The 13,008-nt window shown below is 42.1% G+C and overlaps 1 protein-coding gene across 1 annotated transcript in view; it reads left to right on the plus strand.

Annotated features, from left to right (window-relative positions):
- Window positions 1–3,619: 3,619 nt before the first annotated feature.
- Window positions 3,620–13,008, plus strand: part of LOC121532279 (protein mono-ADP-ribosyltransferase PARP12-like) — a 45,036-nt gene continuing 35,647 nt past the window's right edge. The window contains exon 1 of the mRNA XM_041838126.2: window positions 3,620–4,021. Coding sequence (XP_041694060.1) covers window positions 3,669–4,021 — 353 coding nt within the window. The 5' untranslated portion in view covers window positions 3,620–3,668. The remainder of the gene's footprint in view (window positions 4,022–13,008) is intronic.

Genomic DNA, 13,008 nt, shown 5'->3' on the forward strand with positions numbered 1-13,008 from the left:
GTAAGCTTCCGACTTCAACTGTATATTGTAACAAAAGTTGTAGTGTGTTCTTTGCAATACTGTAGTGCCATCGTGTGACGATTAGTATTGTTACATCAATGTACTTATTTCATGCTTTACATAACACAGTTGAATAAAAAGCAGAGGGGTCCATGTAAGGCAAAATCTTTTGTTAATCATATCAACAGAAGAGAGGAATGAATTTTCAACAAATGCCACATTGTTCATGTTAAAAGCAGAGGTAACTTTAAGGTCAGCCATCTTAGATCCTTCCTAGGGAGGTCCCTACCCAAAACCCTAACCTCCACCCTTACCCTAGCCTTAACCATAACCTTCACCTAATCCTAACCCTACCCGTAACCATTTTAAAATGGGATAGGGACGTCCCAACAATCCCAGATAGGGCATGAGCTTTGACTTAGTTTTGTTTCTCCAGAAGTGACGACCAAAGAATATAGGGTGAGGTTATGAGCATTTTTACAACTGGTGGGTCTAATCCTGAATGCTGATTTGTTAAAACCGCATTCCAGCCGGTGTCTATTCCACAAGTTGCCACCTCTAAATCTATGACGTTAAAGGGCATGAGCTTTGACTTTCAGTTTTGTTTCTCCAGAAGTGGGACAGACGACCAAAGAATTTAGGGTGAGGTTATGAGCATTTTTACAACGGGTGGGTCTAATCCTGAATGCTGATTGGTTAAAACCGCATTCCAGCCAGTGTCTATTCTACAAGTTGCCACCGGCTAAATCTATGACATTAAAATGCCTATTTACTCTGTTCCATCTGAATGCGCAATCCACTGTCTCATTAGCCCAACCAGGCAATTTATAAACTTGATCTCCACTATAAAAAGCATCTAGACATTATCTCACATTTCTTTTAGACATTTCGTTTTCAACAGCAGAGATTTGTATAAACCTTGCTGTCTGTCTCTCCAACATTTGCAACATTGTTTCAATATTCAAATTCGATCTCCTGGTGTCCCATAGTAATGAACGTGTCAGGACGAGACAGACAGACAGGCAGCGTTTCTCAGCCAGTCGAAATCATGAATCAGCTGGCATAATTTTTATGGATATATACAAATAAAATTCAATTGAAAAAAGGTCAAACGAAATGCAGCTAATTTGCAGTCATTCCAGCTTCAGTTTGAAGTGATTGTGTTACTGTAACTGTGTTGTTGGCTAGCTCCTTTGAACAACAGTGTCCTGACGAGTGAGCACATTTTCTATGCCAGGCGAAATCGCGCCTCATTAGCTCATTGTTATGGATGTCTCCAAATAAATGTCACTAGAAAACAGTTTAAACAAATGCAAATGCAGCTACTTTGCTGTTATTCTTGCTGCACTTTTTGACGTGACTGTAAGTTAGCCATAGTTGGCTAGCTAGCAAGCAAGGGATGAGAACGTTGCCAGCCAGTATGACAATGGAATATTTAGAACGAACGACTAGGTCGCGTCCATAAATAAAGAACAAAAAAGACTGAACGACTGGGTCGCGTCTCTAGCAACCCTAGATTTGTGTCGGGACTATATCTTGTGGAAGGATGAAATAGTATGAATAAATTAATCAAAATAATGTTTTTAATGAGAATATGTCAATCATTATTTGAATATGTTGGTAACCCGTTGTATAAAAGTGATAATGCCCTCGAAGCCGGTGTCTGGAGGATATATTGACTTCGTCTCGGGCCTAACAACACCCGTGCCAATATATCCTCCAAACACCGGCTTCTCTGGCATTATCACTTAAAAGATACCAGGTGCCTACAGTAACAAGATGTCGTCTGTAGTTTCTCAATATGTACAAAAAAATGTATCTGTGGAAATCAAGGATGTTTGGACTTCAAGCAGCTTGACCAGATCGTTGGTCAAAGGTTCACTGTTGCAGAGGAGGTCCTACTTGGAATACTTTGTGACAGCGGAAAATATGCCATCAGTGAAGGCACAGAAAAGGCTTTGGGTCGTGTTATGAGCCAGGACAGTGTTATTGTTGCTAAGACTTCACTACGAGTCTGTCAAAGTTCTCCTGGTGAGTGTCTTCAGTGCAACAACTTACACCTGAGCAGATACTTTGTATGCGGTAGAGTGGCGTCCCATCATTCAGGGCAGGTGAGGCAGAGCCTCACCTGTTTAGCTAAACAAAATTTGTTTTTAAACAAAATATTTGTGTGCCTGTTTTGCATGTTATTTTGGCAATAATACATGTCACATATCAGTTTGCAAACATGGTCTCTTTTTTTCTTTCTTGAGTAAGGCAGCTCCAAAATGCAGGTGTTTCAGCCTAGCTCAGTGCTTTCTGTGGTGGTGGGGCAGCCAGCGGAAAATACAGAGGGTAGGGGTTGGTAATGTTCTCTAGTTGCGCCGTGATTGGCTCAGTGTTCTGTCACTCATTGGGACACTACGTCATCCGCAAAACCTACAGGGAGAGCTCGAAAATTAAAGCCCCCTGTAGCTCAGTTGGTAGAGCATGGCGCTTGCAACGCCAGGGTTGTGGGTTCATTTCCCACGGGGGGCCAGTATGAAAAATGTATGCACTCACTAACTGTAAGTCACTCTGGATAAGAGCGTCTGCTAAATGACTAAAATGTAAATGTGCTGCCATAGAGTTACATTAGAAGTGCCCATCCAAGAAGGCTCAAGGTCATTGGCCACAGATAAAATGACGTCAAATCACGTTATATCTACCGTAGCTTTGACTGGACTGATCATGTCAACATCATACCTTCAAAATCTTAGCTAGCAAGCGAGACAAGCAGAACTCTGCTTGGAAGGCGTGGGCTTACTTGAGAAATCTTGTTGTAACAAATACATAAGACACATTTTCCATTCACGGAACTAACTTACGCCTAGAGGAAATGTTTTTTGGAACATGCTTATTCCTGACATTGTCTGGAAAAAAGCTTGGTTGATGCCTTACAAATATTATATACCAAATGAATTTAAGGAAGTGCACTTTAAGATTCTACAGAAGATATATCCATGTAATTCTGTTGTCCACATTTGTTGATATTGATGATATCTGCTTTTTCTGCAAAAAAGTGAAAATCTTACACACCTGTTCTATGAATGTAAATCTGTGATAGATTTTTGGGAAAACCTTGCAGAATACTTTATACACACACAGAAATTCCAGAATTCTATACCAAAATTACAAATATTTTTGATTGAATTTATCATCTTGTTAATATATTATCCATAGTGAATAACAAAAAGAATAACATCTTCCTGAATCATTATAATTATATTTTTTCTGAGTGAATACACTTGCGCTTACATTTTTTTATCAATGTACTTATTTCTTGTTTTACATACAACACAGTTGAATAAACAGCAGAGGTGTCCATGTCAGGCAAAATCTTATGTTAATCATATCAACAGAAGAGAGGACTGAATTTTCAACAAATGCCAAATTGTTCATGTCGAAAGTAGAGGTAACTTTAAGGTCAGCCATCTTAGATCCTTCCTTGGGACGTCCCTACCCAAAACATTAACCTCCACCCTAACCTTAACCCTACCCTTAACCATTTTATACGTCAACTTCGATGGAATAGGGACGTCCCAACAATCCCAGATAGCACGGATTTAACTTTAAAGGGCATATGCTTTGACTATAAATTTCGTTTCTCCAGAAGTAGAAAGGACGACTTACCAATTTAGGGTGAGGTGATGAGCATAAAAATACCAGGTGCCTACCATAACAAGATGTCGTCTGTAGTGTCTCAATATATTACAACAATTATCTGTGGAAATCAAGGATGTTTGGAATTCAAGCAGCTTGACCAGATCGTTGGTCAAAAGTTCCCTGTTGCAGATGAGGTTCTACTTGAAATACTTCGTGACAGCGGAAAATATGCCATCAGTGAAGGCAAAGAAAAGGCTTCGGGTCGTGTTATGAGCCAGGACAGTGTTATTGTTGCTAAGACTTCACTACGAGTCTGTCAAAGCTCACCTAGAGAGTGTCTCCAGTGCGACAACTTACACTTGTGCAAACACTTTGTATGCGGTAACTGCAAGTACGGGTAAGTGTCATGTTCTTTTCGACTATTATATGTAGGCTATTAAGTTTCTTAACTAATAGGCTATACGCAGTGGGCCTGCAGATGTTTCATAGCATATGTAAATACAACTTAGTTATGAGTCCAGTATGTTGATAATTTGGGTGTAGCAACAGGCACCGTAATTTCGTTACATTTGTAGTGCCTATCTGAGTAAATTCACTCTGGCTATCTACTCCGATTCCAGAGCACTCTCGTCTGAGTGTGCCAGAGCGCAGAATAACTGATGGCTTTACGAAGGCGCAAAACCCTTTGAATATGACTGGTGTCAGTAAACATCAGCAAAAAATAGTTATTAAATTGTTGCCAGCAGCAGTTTGTCACCAACGCTCTAGATAACATGAAAACAGCCACCAGCTCTGCTAGGGCGATTAAAATGGTCAGTGAGGTGTTCTCTCATTTGTGTCTGGAAGTAGCTAGCAAGTTTGCCAATTTAAGCCAGTTAGCTTGGGTGCTTGACTATGGAACGCCGTTTGGGTCTTTGCGTGTCAAAAAAGATACACGTCAAATAATACTATTTGATATGGAACACCATTTGGGTCTTAGCGTGTCAAAAAAGATACAAGTGAAATTATGCTATTTGACGTGTCAAATAAGCTTGTTGACCAATCAGCACCTGAATATGACTGCATGTCACATAATAATTTAACACGTTCATAATTTTAAAAGTAGTTATTACACATAGATTACACTATCACTCGTATTTATGGGACGCCGTTTGTGTATTTGCGTGTCAAAAAAAATACACGTCAAATAACACTATTTGACTCGTCAAATAAGCTTTTAATTTGACACGTCAAATAATACAATTCTATTATAGAATGTGCTGAATTTGCAAGTGCAAGCCAAGCGTCACCATTACCATCACTGTCAAAGCTGTACAATACTGCGTTGGTAATAAGGCATTATTTGTTAGACCGAATGGGTAAAGCTGTCATCAAGGCAAAGGGTGGCTATTTGAATATAAAATATATTTTTATTTGTTGAACACTTTTTTTTGGTTACTACATGATACCATATGTTATTTCATAGTTTTGATGCCTTCACTATTATTCTACAATGTAGAAAATAGTAAAAATAAAGAGAAACCCTTGAATGAGTAGGTGTGTCCAAACTTTTGACTGGTACTGTACATGTTATTCAATCATTGCACCCACACTGCTATCGCTCGTCAACGAGCGTCTGTGTAGCCAGGCGCTAAAAGGTTTTTGTTTTTTGCATGTTATTTTGGCATTCATATGTGTCACATATCAGTTTGTAAAAAAAATAATAATAATGATTGAATTAATAAAGCCCCGTACAAACATGGTCTCTTTCTTGCTTTCTTGATTAAGGCAGCTCCAAAATGCAGGTGTTTCAGCCTACCTCGGTGCTTTCTGTGTTGGTGGGGGAGCCAGCAGAAAATACAGAGCGTAGGGTTTGGTAATGTTCTCTGGTTGTGCCGTGATTGGCTCAGTGTTCTGTCACTCATGGGGACACTACATCATTGCAAAATAAATATGCCATTTAGCAGACGCTTTTATCCAAAGCGACTTACAGTCATGCGTGCATACATTTTTGTGTATGGGTGGTCCCGGGGATCGAACCCACTACCTTGGCGTTACAAGCGCCGTGCTCTACCAGCTGAGCTACAGAGGACCACACATCAACGGGGAGAGCTCAAATTCAAGCCCCCTGGGTGCTGCCATAGATTTACATTAAAGTGCCCATCCAAGAAGCCTCAAGGTCATTGGCCACAGATAAAATGATGTCAAATCACGTTATATCTACCGTAGCTTTGATTGGACTGATCATGTCAACATCATACTTTCAAAATCTTAGCTAGCAAGCAAGACAAGCAGTCATCATCATGAATCAAGTCGACAATCTACTGGCAAATCCTTCACATGAAGAGAAATTATAGATAAAACGTATCTGTGCTCATCAGCCATTGGACATAAACATTACACAACAAGTTTGAAATTGCAAAAATCAACAGAGTGGTTTGGAAGGAATCAGTGGCTAACTGCAAGCGTTGCAAAGCAATCATTAGCCTGCTATTCAGTGGAGTGGGTGTGCGGTCTGGGTTTAAGGGTCTCTTTTTTCCAAGCTTAAAAGGATACACATTCACATGCAACACCATGGGCCAGAAAAGACTGAATACATTGGCCATGCTGTCAATCCAGCATGACTTCTGCCGCGTTCAAAACAACTGGCAACTCGGAATTGGGAAATCTCAGACTTTAGGGAGTTCAAGACAACTGGGAACTCGGGGGGAAAAAAAGAGCTCCAACTGGGAAAATACTTTTTGAACGGTCATCCAACTTGGAATTCCAAGTCGGGAACTCGGGCCTCTTTCTAGAGCTCCAACCTGAAGATCACTGACGTCATGATTCAAGCATGTTTTTTTCAGAGTTCCCAGTTGTCTTAAGCACCATAAATCCAGAGAATGCCAGACTTTGATGACAAAGTTTAATGACAAAATTTGGCCACAAGAAGGACCGCCGCGCCACCTTCCTGTTCAAGTGAGCACAGCACAACAAGGTGAGTCCAAAAATGTATTGTATGCTGCTGCATAAATGATGTAATATGCCAGGGAGAAACAGTGCCTTCGGAAAGTATTCAGACCCCTTGACTTTTTCCACATTTTGTTACGTTACAGCCTTATTCTAAAATTGATTAAATAAAAAAATCCTCAGCAATCTACACACAAATACCCCATAATGAGTGAAAACAGGTTTTTAAACATTTTTGCAAATGTATTACAAATTATAAACAGAAATACCTTATTTACATAAGTATTCAGACCCTTTGATATGAGACTCGAAATTGCGCTCCAGTGCATCCTGTTTCCATTGATCATCCTTGATGTTTCTACAACTTGATTGGAGTCCAATACAATTGATTGGACATGATTTGGAAAGGCACACAACTGTCTATATGAGGTCCCACAGTTGACAGTGCATGTCAAAGCAAAAAGCAAGCCATTAGGTCGAAGGAATTTTCCATAGAGATCCGAGACAGGATTGTGTCGAGGCACAGATCTGGGGAAGGGTACCACAACATTTCTGCAGCATTGAAGATCCCCAAGAACACAGTGGCCTCCATCATCAGGCATGAGAGCACCAGCTGTTCCGGATGACTATGTGATCACGCTCTCCGTAGCCGATGTGAGTAAGACTTTTAAGCAGGTCAACATTCACAAGGCCGCAGGGCCAGACGGATTACCAGGACGTGTACTCCGAGCATGTGCTGACCAACTGGCAAGTGTCTTCACTGACATTTTCAACATGTCCCTGACTGAGTCTGTAATACCAACATGTTTCAAGCAGACCACCATAGTCCCCGTGCCCAAGGACACTAAGATAACCTGCCTAAATGACTACCGACCCGTAGCACTGACGTCTGTAGCCATGAAGTGCTTTGAAAGGCTGGTCATGGCTCACATCAACACCATTATCCCAGAAACCCTAGACCCACTCCAATTTGCATACCGCCCCAACAGATCCACAGATGATGCAATCTCTATTGCACTCCACACTGCCCTTTCCCACCTGGACAAGAGGAACACCTACGTGAGAATGCTATTCATTGACTACAGCTCAGCATTCAACACCATAGTGCCCTCAAAGCTCATCACTAAGCTAAGGATCCTGGGACTAAACACCTCCCTCTGCAACTGGATCCTGGACTTCCTGACGGGCCGCCCCCAGGTGGTAAGGGTAGGTAACAACACATCTGCCACACTAATCCTCAACACGGGGGCCCCTCAGGGGTGCGTGCTCAGTCCCCTCCTGTACTCCCTGTTCACCCATGACTGCATGGCCAGGCACGACTCCAACACCATCATTAAGTTTGCCGACCACACAACAGTGGTAGGCCTGATCACCGACAACGATGAGACAGCCTATAGGGAGGAGGTCAGAGACCTGGCCGTGTGGTGCCAGGCTAACAACCTCTCCCTCAACGTGACCAAGACAAAGGAGATGATTGTGGACTACAGGAAAAAAAGAGGACTGAGTACGCCCCCATTCTCATCGACGGGCTGTAGTGGAACAGGTTGAGAGCTACAGCTGCACCATCGAGAGCATCCTGACTGGTTGCATCACCGCCTGGTATGGCAACTGCTTGGCCTCCGACCGCAAGGCACTACAGAGGGTAGTGCGTACGGCCCAGTACATCACTGGGGCCAAGCTTCCTGCCATCCAGGACCTCTATACCAAGCGGTGTCAGAGGAAGGCCCTCAAAATTGTCAAAGACTCCAGCCACCCTAGTCATAGACTGTTCTCTCTGCTACCGCACGGCAAGCGGTACCGGAGTGCCAAGTCTAGGTCCAAAAGACTTCTCAACAGCTTCTACCCCCAAGCCATAAGACTCCTGAACAGCTAATCATGGCTACCCAGACTATTTGCACTGCCGCCCCACCCCATCTTTTTACGCTGCTGCTACTCTGTTAATTATTTATGCATAGTCACTTTAACTCTACCCACATGTACATATTACTTCAATTACCTCAACTAGCCGGTGCCCCCAAACATTGACTCTGCACCGGTACCCCCCTGTATATATAGCCTCCCTACTGTTATTTTATTTTACTTCTGCTCTTTTTTTCTCAACACTTTTTTGTTGTTTTATTTTACTTTTTTATAAAAAATAAATGCACTGTTGGTTAAGGGCTGTAAGTAAGCATTTCACTGTAATGTCTGCACCTGTTGTATTCGGCGCATGTGGCCAATGTACTCCTGAGTGGCGCAGTGGTCTAAGGCACTGCATCGCAGTGCAAACTGTGCCACTAGAGATCCTGGTTTGAATCCAGGCTCTGTCGCAGCCGGCCGCGACCGGGAGGCCCATGGGGCGGCGCACAATTGGCCCAGGGTAGGGGAGGGAATGGCCGGCAGGGATGTAGCTCAGTTGATAGAGCATGGCGTTTGCAACGCCAGGGTTGTGGGTTCGATTCCCGACTGTAAGTCGCTCTGGATAAGAGCGTCTGCTAAATGACTAAAATGTAAATGTAAAATGTAAATGTAATAAAAAATGATTTGATTTTATTCTTAAATGGAAGAAGTTTGGAAACACCAACTCTTCCTAGAGCTGGCAGCCTGGCCAAACTGGGCAATCGGGGGAGAAGGGCCTTGGTCAGGGAGGTGACCAAGAACCCGATGGTCACTCTGACAGCGTTTCACTGTGGAGATGGGAGAACCTTCCAGAAGGACAACCATCTCTGCAGCACTCCACAAATCAGGCCTTTATGGTAGAGTGGCCAGACGGAAGCCACTCCTCAGTAAAAGGCACATGACAGCCCGCTTGGAGTTTGCCAAAAGGCACCTAAAGACTCTCAGACCATGAGAAACAAGATTTTCTGGTCTGATGAAACCAAGATTGAATTCTTTGGCCTGAATGCCAAGTGTCACATCTGGAGGAAACCTGGCACCATCCCTACGGTGAAGCATGGTGGTGGTAGCATCATGCTGTGGGGATGTTTTTCAGCGGCAGGGACTGGGAGACTAGTCAGGATCGAGGCAAAGATGAACGGAGCATAGTACAGAGATCCTTGATGATAACCTGCTCCAGAGCGATCAGGACCTCAGACTGGGGTGACGGTTCACCTTCCAACAGGACAACGACCCTAAGCACACAGCCAAGACAATGCAGGAGTGGCTTCGGGACAAGTCTCTGAATGTAGTTGAGTGGCCCAGCCAGAGCCCGGAATATATACAGCATCCTATGTACATAAGTAGAAATTATAAAGGGCGATATTTTTTCAAATAAAACAATGTCCCGCAAATTCGTTAATTTTTTTAATTTGGCCCGTGTGCTCATTTTGAGTTTGACACCCCTGGGCTATTTTATCTATTTATGTAGCTAGCTAATTTATTTAGCTAAAAACATGGAGCATAATGTTAGCTAGCTAGCCAAAATTGCTAGCTATCTGCTGGGAGGATGGCATGTCATTGGAGGAGTGGGTGAGTGACTGACTTTTTCCCCTCGTATCATTTTTTGGTGGCTACAGCTAAAGATTCAGGTGTCATTTGGTTAGCTAGCAAGAAATATGAATCGCTTCGCTAGCTAGCTATGCTGAACTTTAACGACTGTGATTCACAGTTAGCATATCTCTTAGTTGTCAATCAAATGTATTTGGCATCGATCAAATGGGTGGGCAGGCAAGTTCCCATTCAGTTGTCAAAATGGGGGTTGGGACAAGCATGCACTGGCAGGCAAGCTGCAGAAGGACGAGCAGGCTACTATTCCCCATTGTTTATCAGTGCAATTTTGACGGCCAACTAGCGGGAAAAAGTTTGAGATGTTAGATTAGATTTTAGCTCATCTCGTTCTGGCTAGCATTAGTTGTTGATCTTGTTGTTGTTGATGTGCATAAGCAACTGCGGGAGAGAGAGCCTACCTTTTCATGGTTGTTTGATCAATAGGACTGTGAAGTTCCCAAATGTCCCTGGGTATTTACATTTTTGCAGAAATCTATTCAGGTGTATTTTGTGGCTTTTGGTGAATGCGTGTTGTAAAGTCGCGCTGTTGCTATTGCCTGTAAACACACAGTTCAGTTCAAAGTGAATGATGGCAGGCCTGTGTGGCAAATGGCTTATTTGCATATAGGCCAACTGTAGCTCTCATTGGCTATGGCGCACCGGTCTGTGTAGACCCCGGTCCTGGACAAGACCAATGTTTTTATTTATTTCCTGCAGTGTCTATTAATTGTCCAAACGCACAGCCGCTTTCCCACTCTCTATATTGCTATAGATTTTTCACAAATGCCTTACTATACTTCATTCCCAACCATTCTATGAATTTATGAAAACGTGAAAATTACCATATCTAAGTGCTCGCTTGTCAGAAAATGTAAAAATAAATAAAAATATATGCCATTCTTCCTGGGGGTGTATATGAACAGATTTTTAATAAGATTTAATGTTGCTTAAAACGCTGTCAGTTACATTTTAAGCATTAATCGGTTAAATTAGACATTGAACTTAAACCCTGTAAGAATCCTGGATCTACAGTGCCTTCAGAAAGTATTCATACCCCTTTTCCTTTTCTTTTTTGAACTACCCAGTCCTTAACGATTACAAGCATACCCATAACATGATGCAGCCACCACCATGCTTGAAAATATGGAGAGTAGTACTCAGTAATGTATTGGATTTGCCCCAAACATAACACTTTGTATTCAGGACAAAGAGTTTATTGCTTTGCCACTTTTGTTTTTGCCACTTAAGTGCCTTGTTGCAAACAGGATGCATGTTTTGGAATATTTTTATTCTGTACAGCAGGATTCTTCAATTCCGGTCCTGGAGGGCCGAAACACTTCTGTTTTTTATTTCTACCTGGTAGATAATTGCACTCACCTGGTGTCCCAGGTCTGAATTAGCCCCTGATTAGAAGGAGAGGATGAAAAACAGAGGTGTTTCGGCCCTCCAGGACCGGAATTGAAGAACCCTGCTGTACAGGCTTCCTTTTCACTCTCATTTAGATTAGTATTGTGGAGAACCTACAATGTTGTTGATCCATCCTCAGTTTTCGCCCATCGCAGCCATTAAACTATGTATCTGTTTTAAAGTCACCATTGGCCTCATGGTGAAATCCCTGAGTGGTTTCTTTCCTCTCCGGCAATTGAGTTAGGAAGGACGCCTGTATCTTTGTAGTGAATGGGTGTATTGATACACCATCCAAAGTGTAATTAATAACTTTACCATGTTCAACTTGATATTCAGTGTCTGCAAAACATTTTTTGACCCATCTACCAATAGGTGCTCTTCTTTGCGAGGCATTGGAAAACCTCCCTGGTCTTTGTGGTTGAATCTGTATTTGAAATTCACTGCTCAAATGAGGGACCTTACAATTATCTGTATGTGGGAGGTACAGAGATGAGGTAGTCAGGTAGTCATTCAAAAATCATGTTAAAGTCTGTGCAACTTATTATGTGACGTGTTGGCAAATTTTTACTCCTGAATTTATTTAGGCTTGCCATAACAAAGGGGTTGATTACTTGTTGACTCAAGACATTTCAGCATTTCATTTTTAATTAATTCGTTAAATTTTTTTTAAAAAAATTCCACTTTGACATTATTGGGTATTGTGTGTAGGCCAGTGACAAAACACATCTCAATTTAATCAATTTTAAATCCAGGCTGCAACAGAACAAAATGTGGAAAAAATCAAGGGGTGTGAATCCTTTCTGAAGCCTACTTAACCTAAAACGATAATGTCAATAACGTGGTTCTTCAATAATTTTGCATAATACTTGTAGGCTGCGCATTTGGTGTCAAGCTGTTTAATTACGCTGTGAAGGAAGGAATTTTCTGAATGACAGTCAAGTGACGAACAACTGTTGTGATAGCGCATGCAATGCAACAACAGCCCAAGTGTTGGAAAAAAGGTGTTCGAAGAATGTCCAGAATATTTTGGTGTCTCATTCGTTACGCTGTGGAAGACAGTTGTGCCTGGATCCACGTTAGGTCTAATATCCCTAGCGAATTGATGTTGATCATCTGTTGTTGGCTGCTTGATTTACAGCAGGGTCTCGTTAGATGTATCAGAGAAAGCATCAAGGTAATGAGTTCATAGTTTTCATATGTTTTTGTGCCTCGGATTGGACACTGAGTCTACTGTGTGCAATTGTATAAGATATACTATTGCGCAACACCCAACGCTATTCCTATTATTTTGGATATAATGACAATAAATATCTGAACTCTCCTATTGCTGTTCACCGGATCTTATGATAACTCAGCTATACAGCTGATGCCTGCTGGACTGTTCCTTTATACGGTACCACATCCTGTTTATGTTTAGCCTCAGCCCAAACTTTGTCGCCTTTACCAGCTGTTGTCTTAGCTCTCTCGAATAACACCTGTGATTGCTTTATGCCTCTCTCCCATGTCAATACGCCTTGCTTATTGCTGTTTCGGTTATTTCTTATTTTACTATTTCACTGTAGATCCCCCAGCCCAGCTCAACCT

This window comes from Coregonus clupeaformis, chromosome 19 (genome assembly GCF_020615455.1).
Source record: "Coregonus clupeaformis isolate EN_2021a chromosome 19, ASM2061545v1, whole genome shotgun sequence".
NCBI classification, from domain to species: domain Eukaryota; kingdom Metazoa; phylum Chordata; class Actinopteri; order Salmoniformes; family Salmonidae; genus Coregonus; species Coregonus clupeaformis.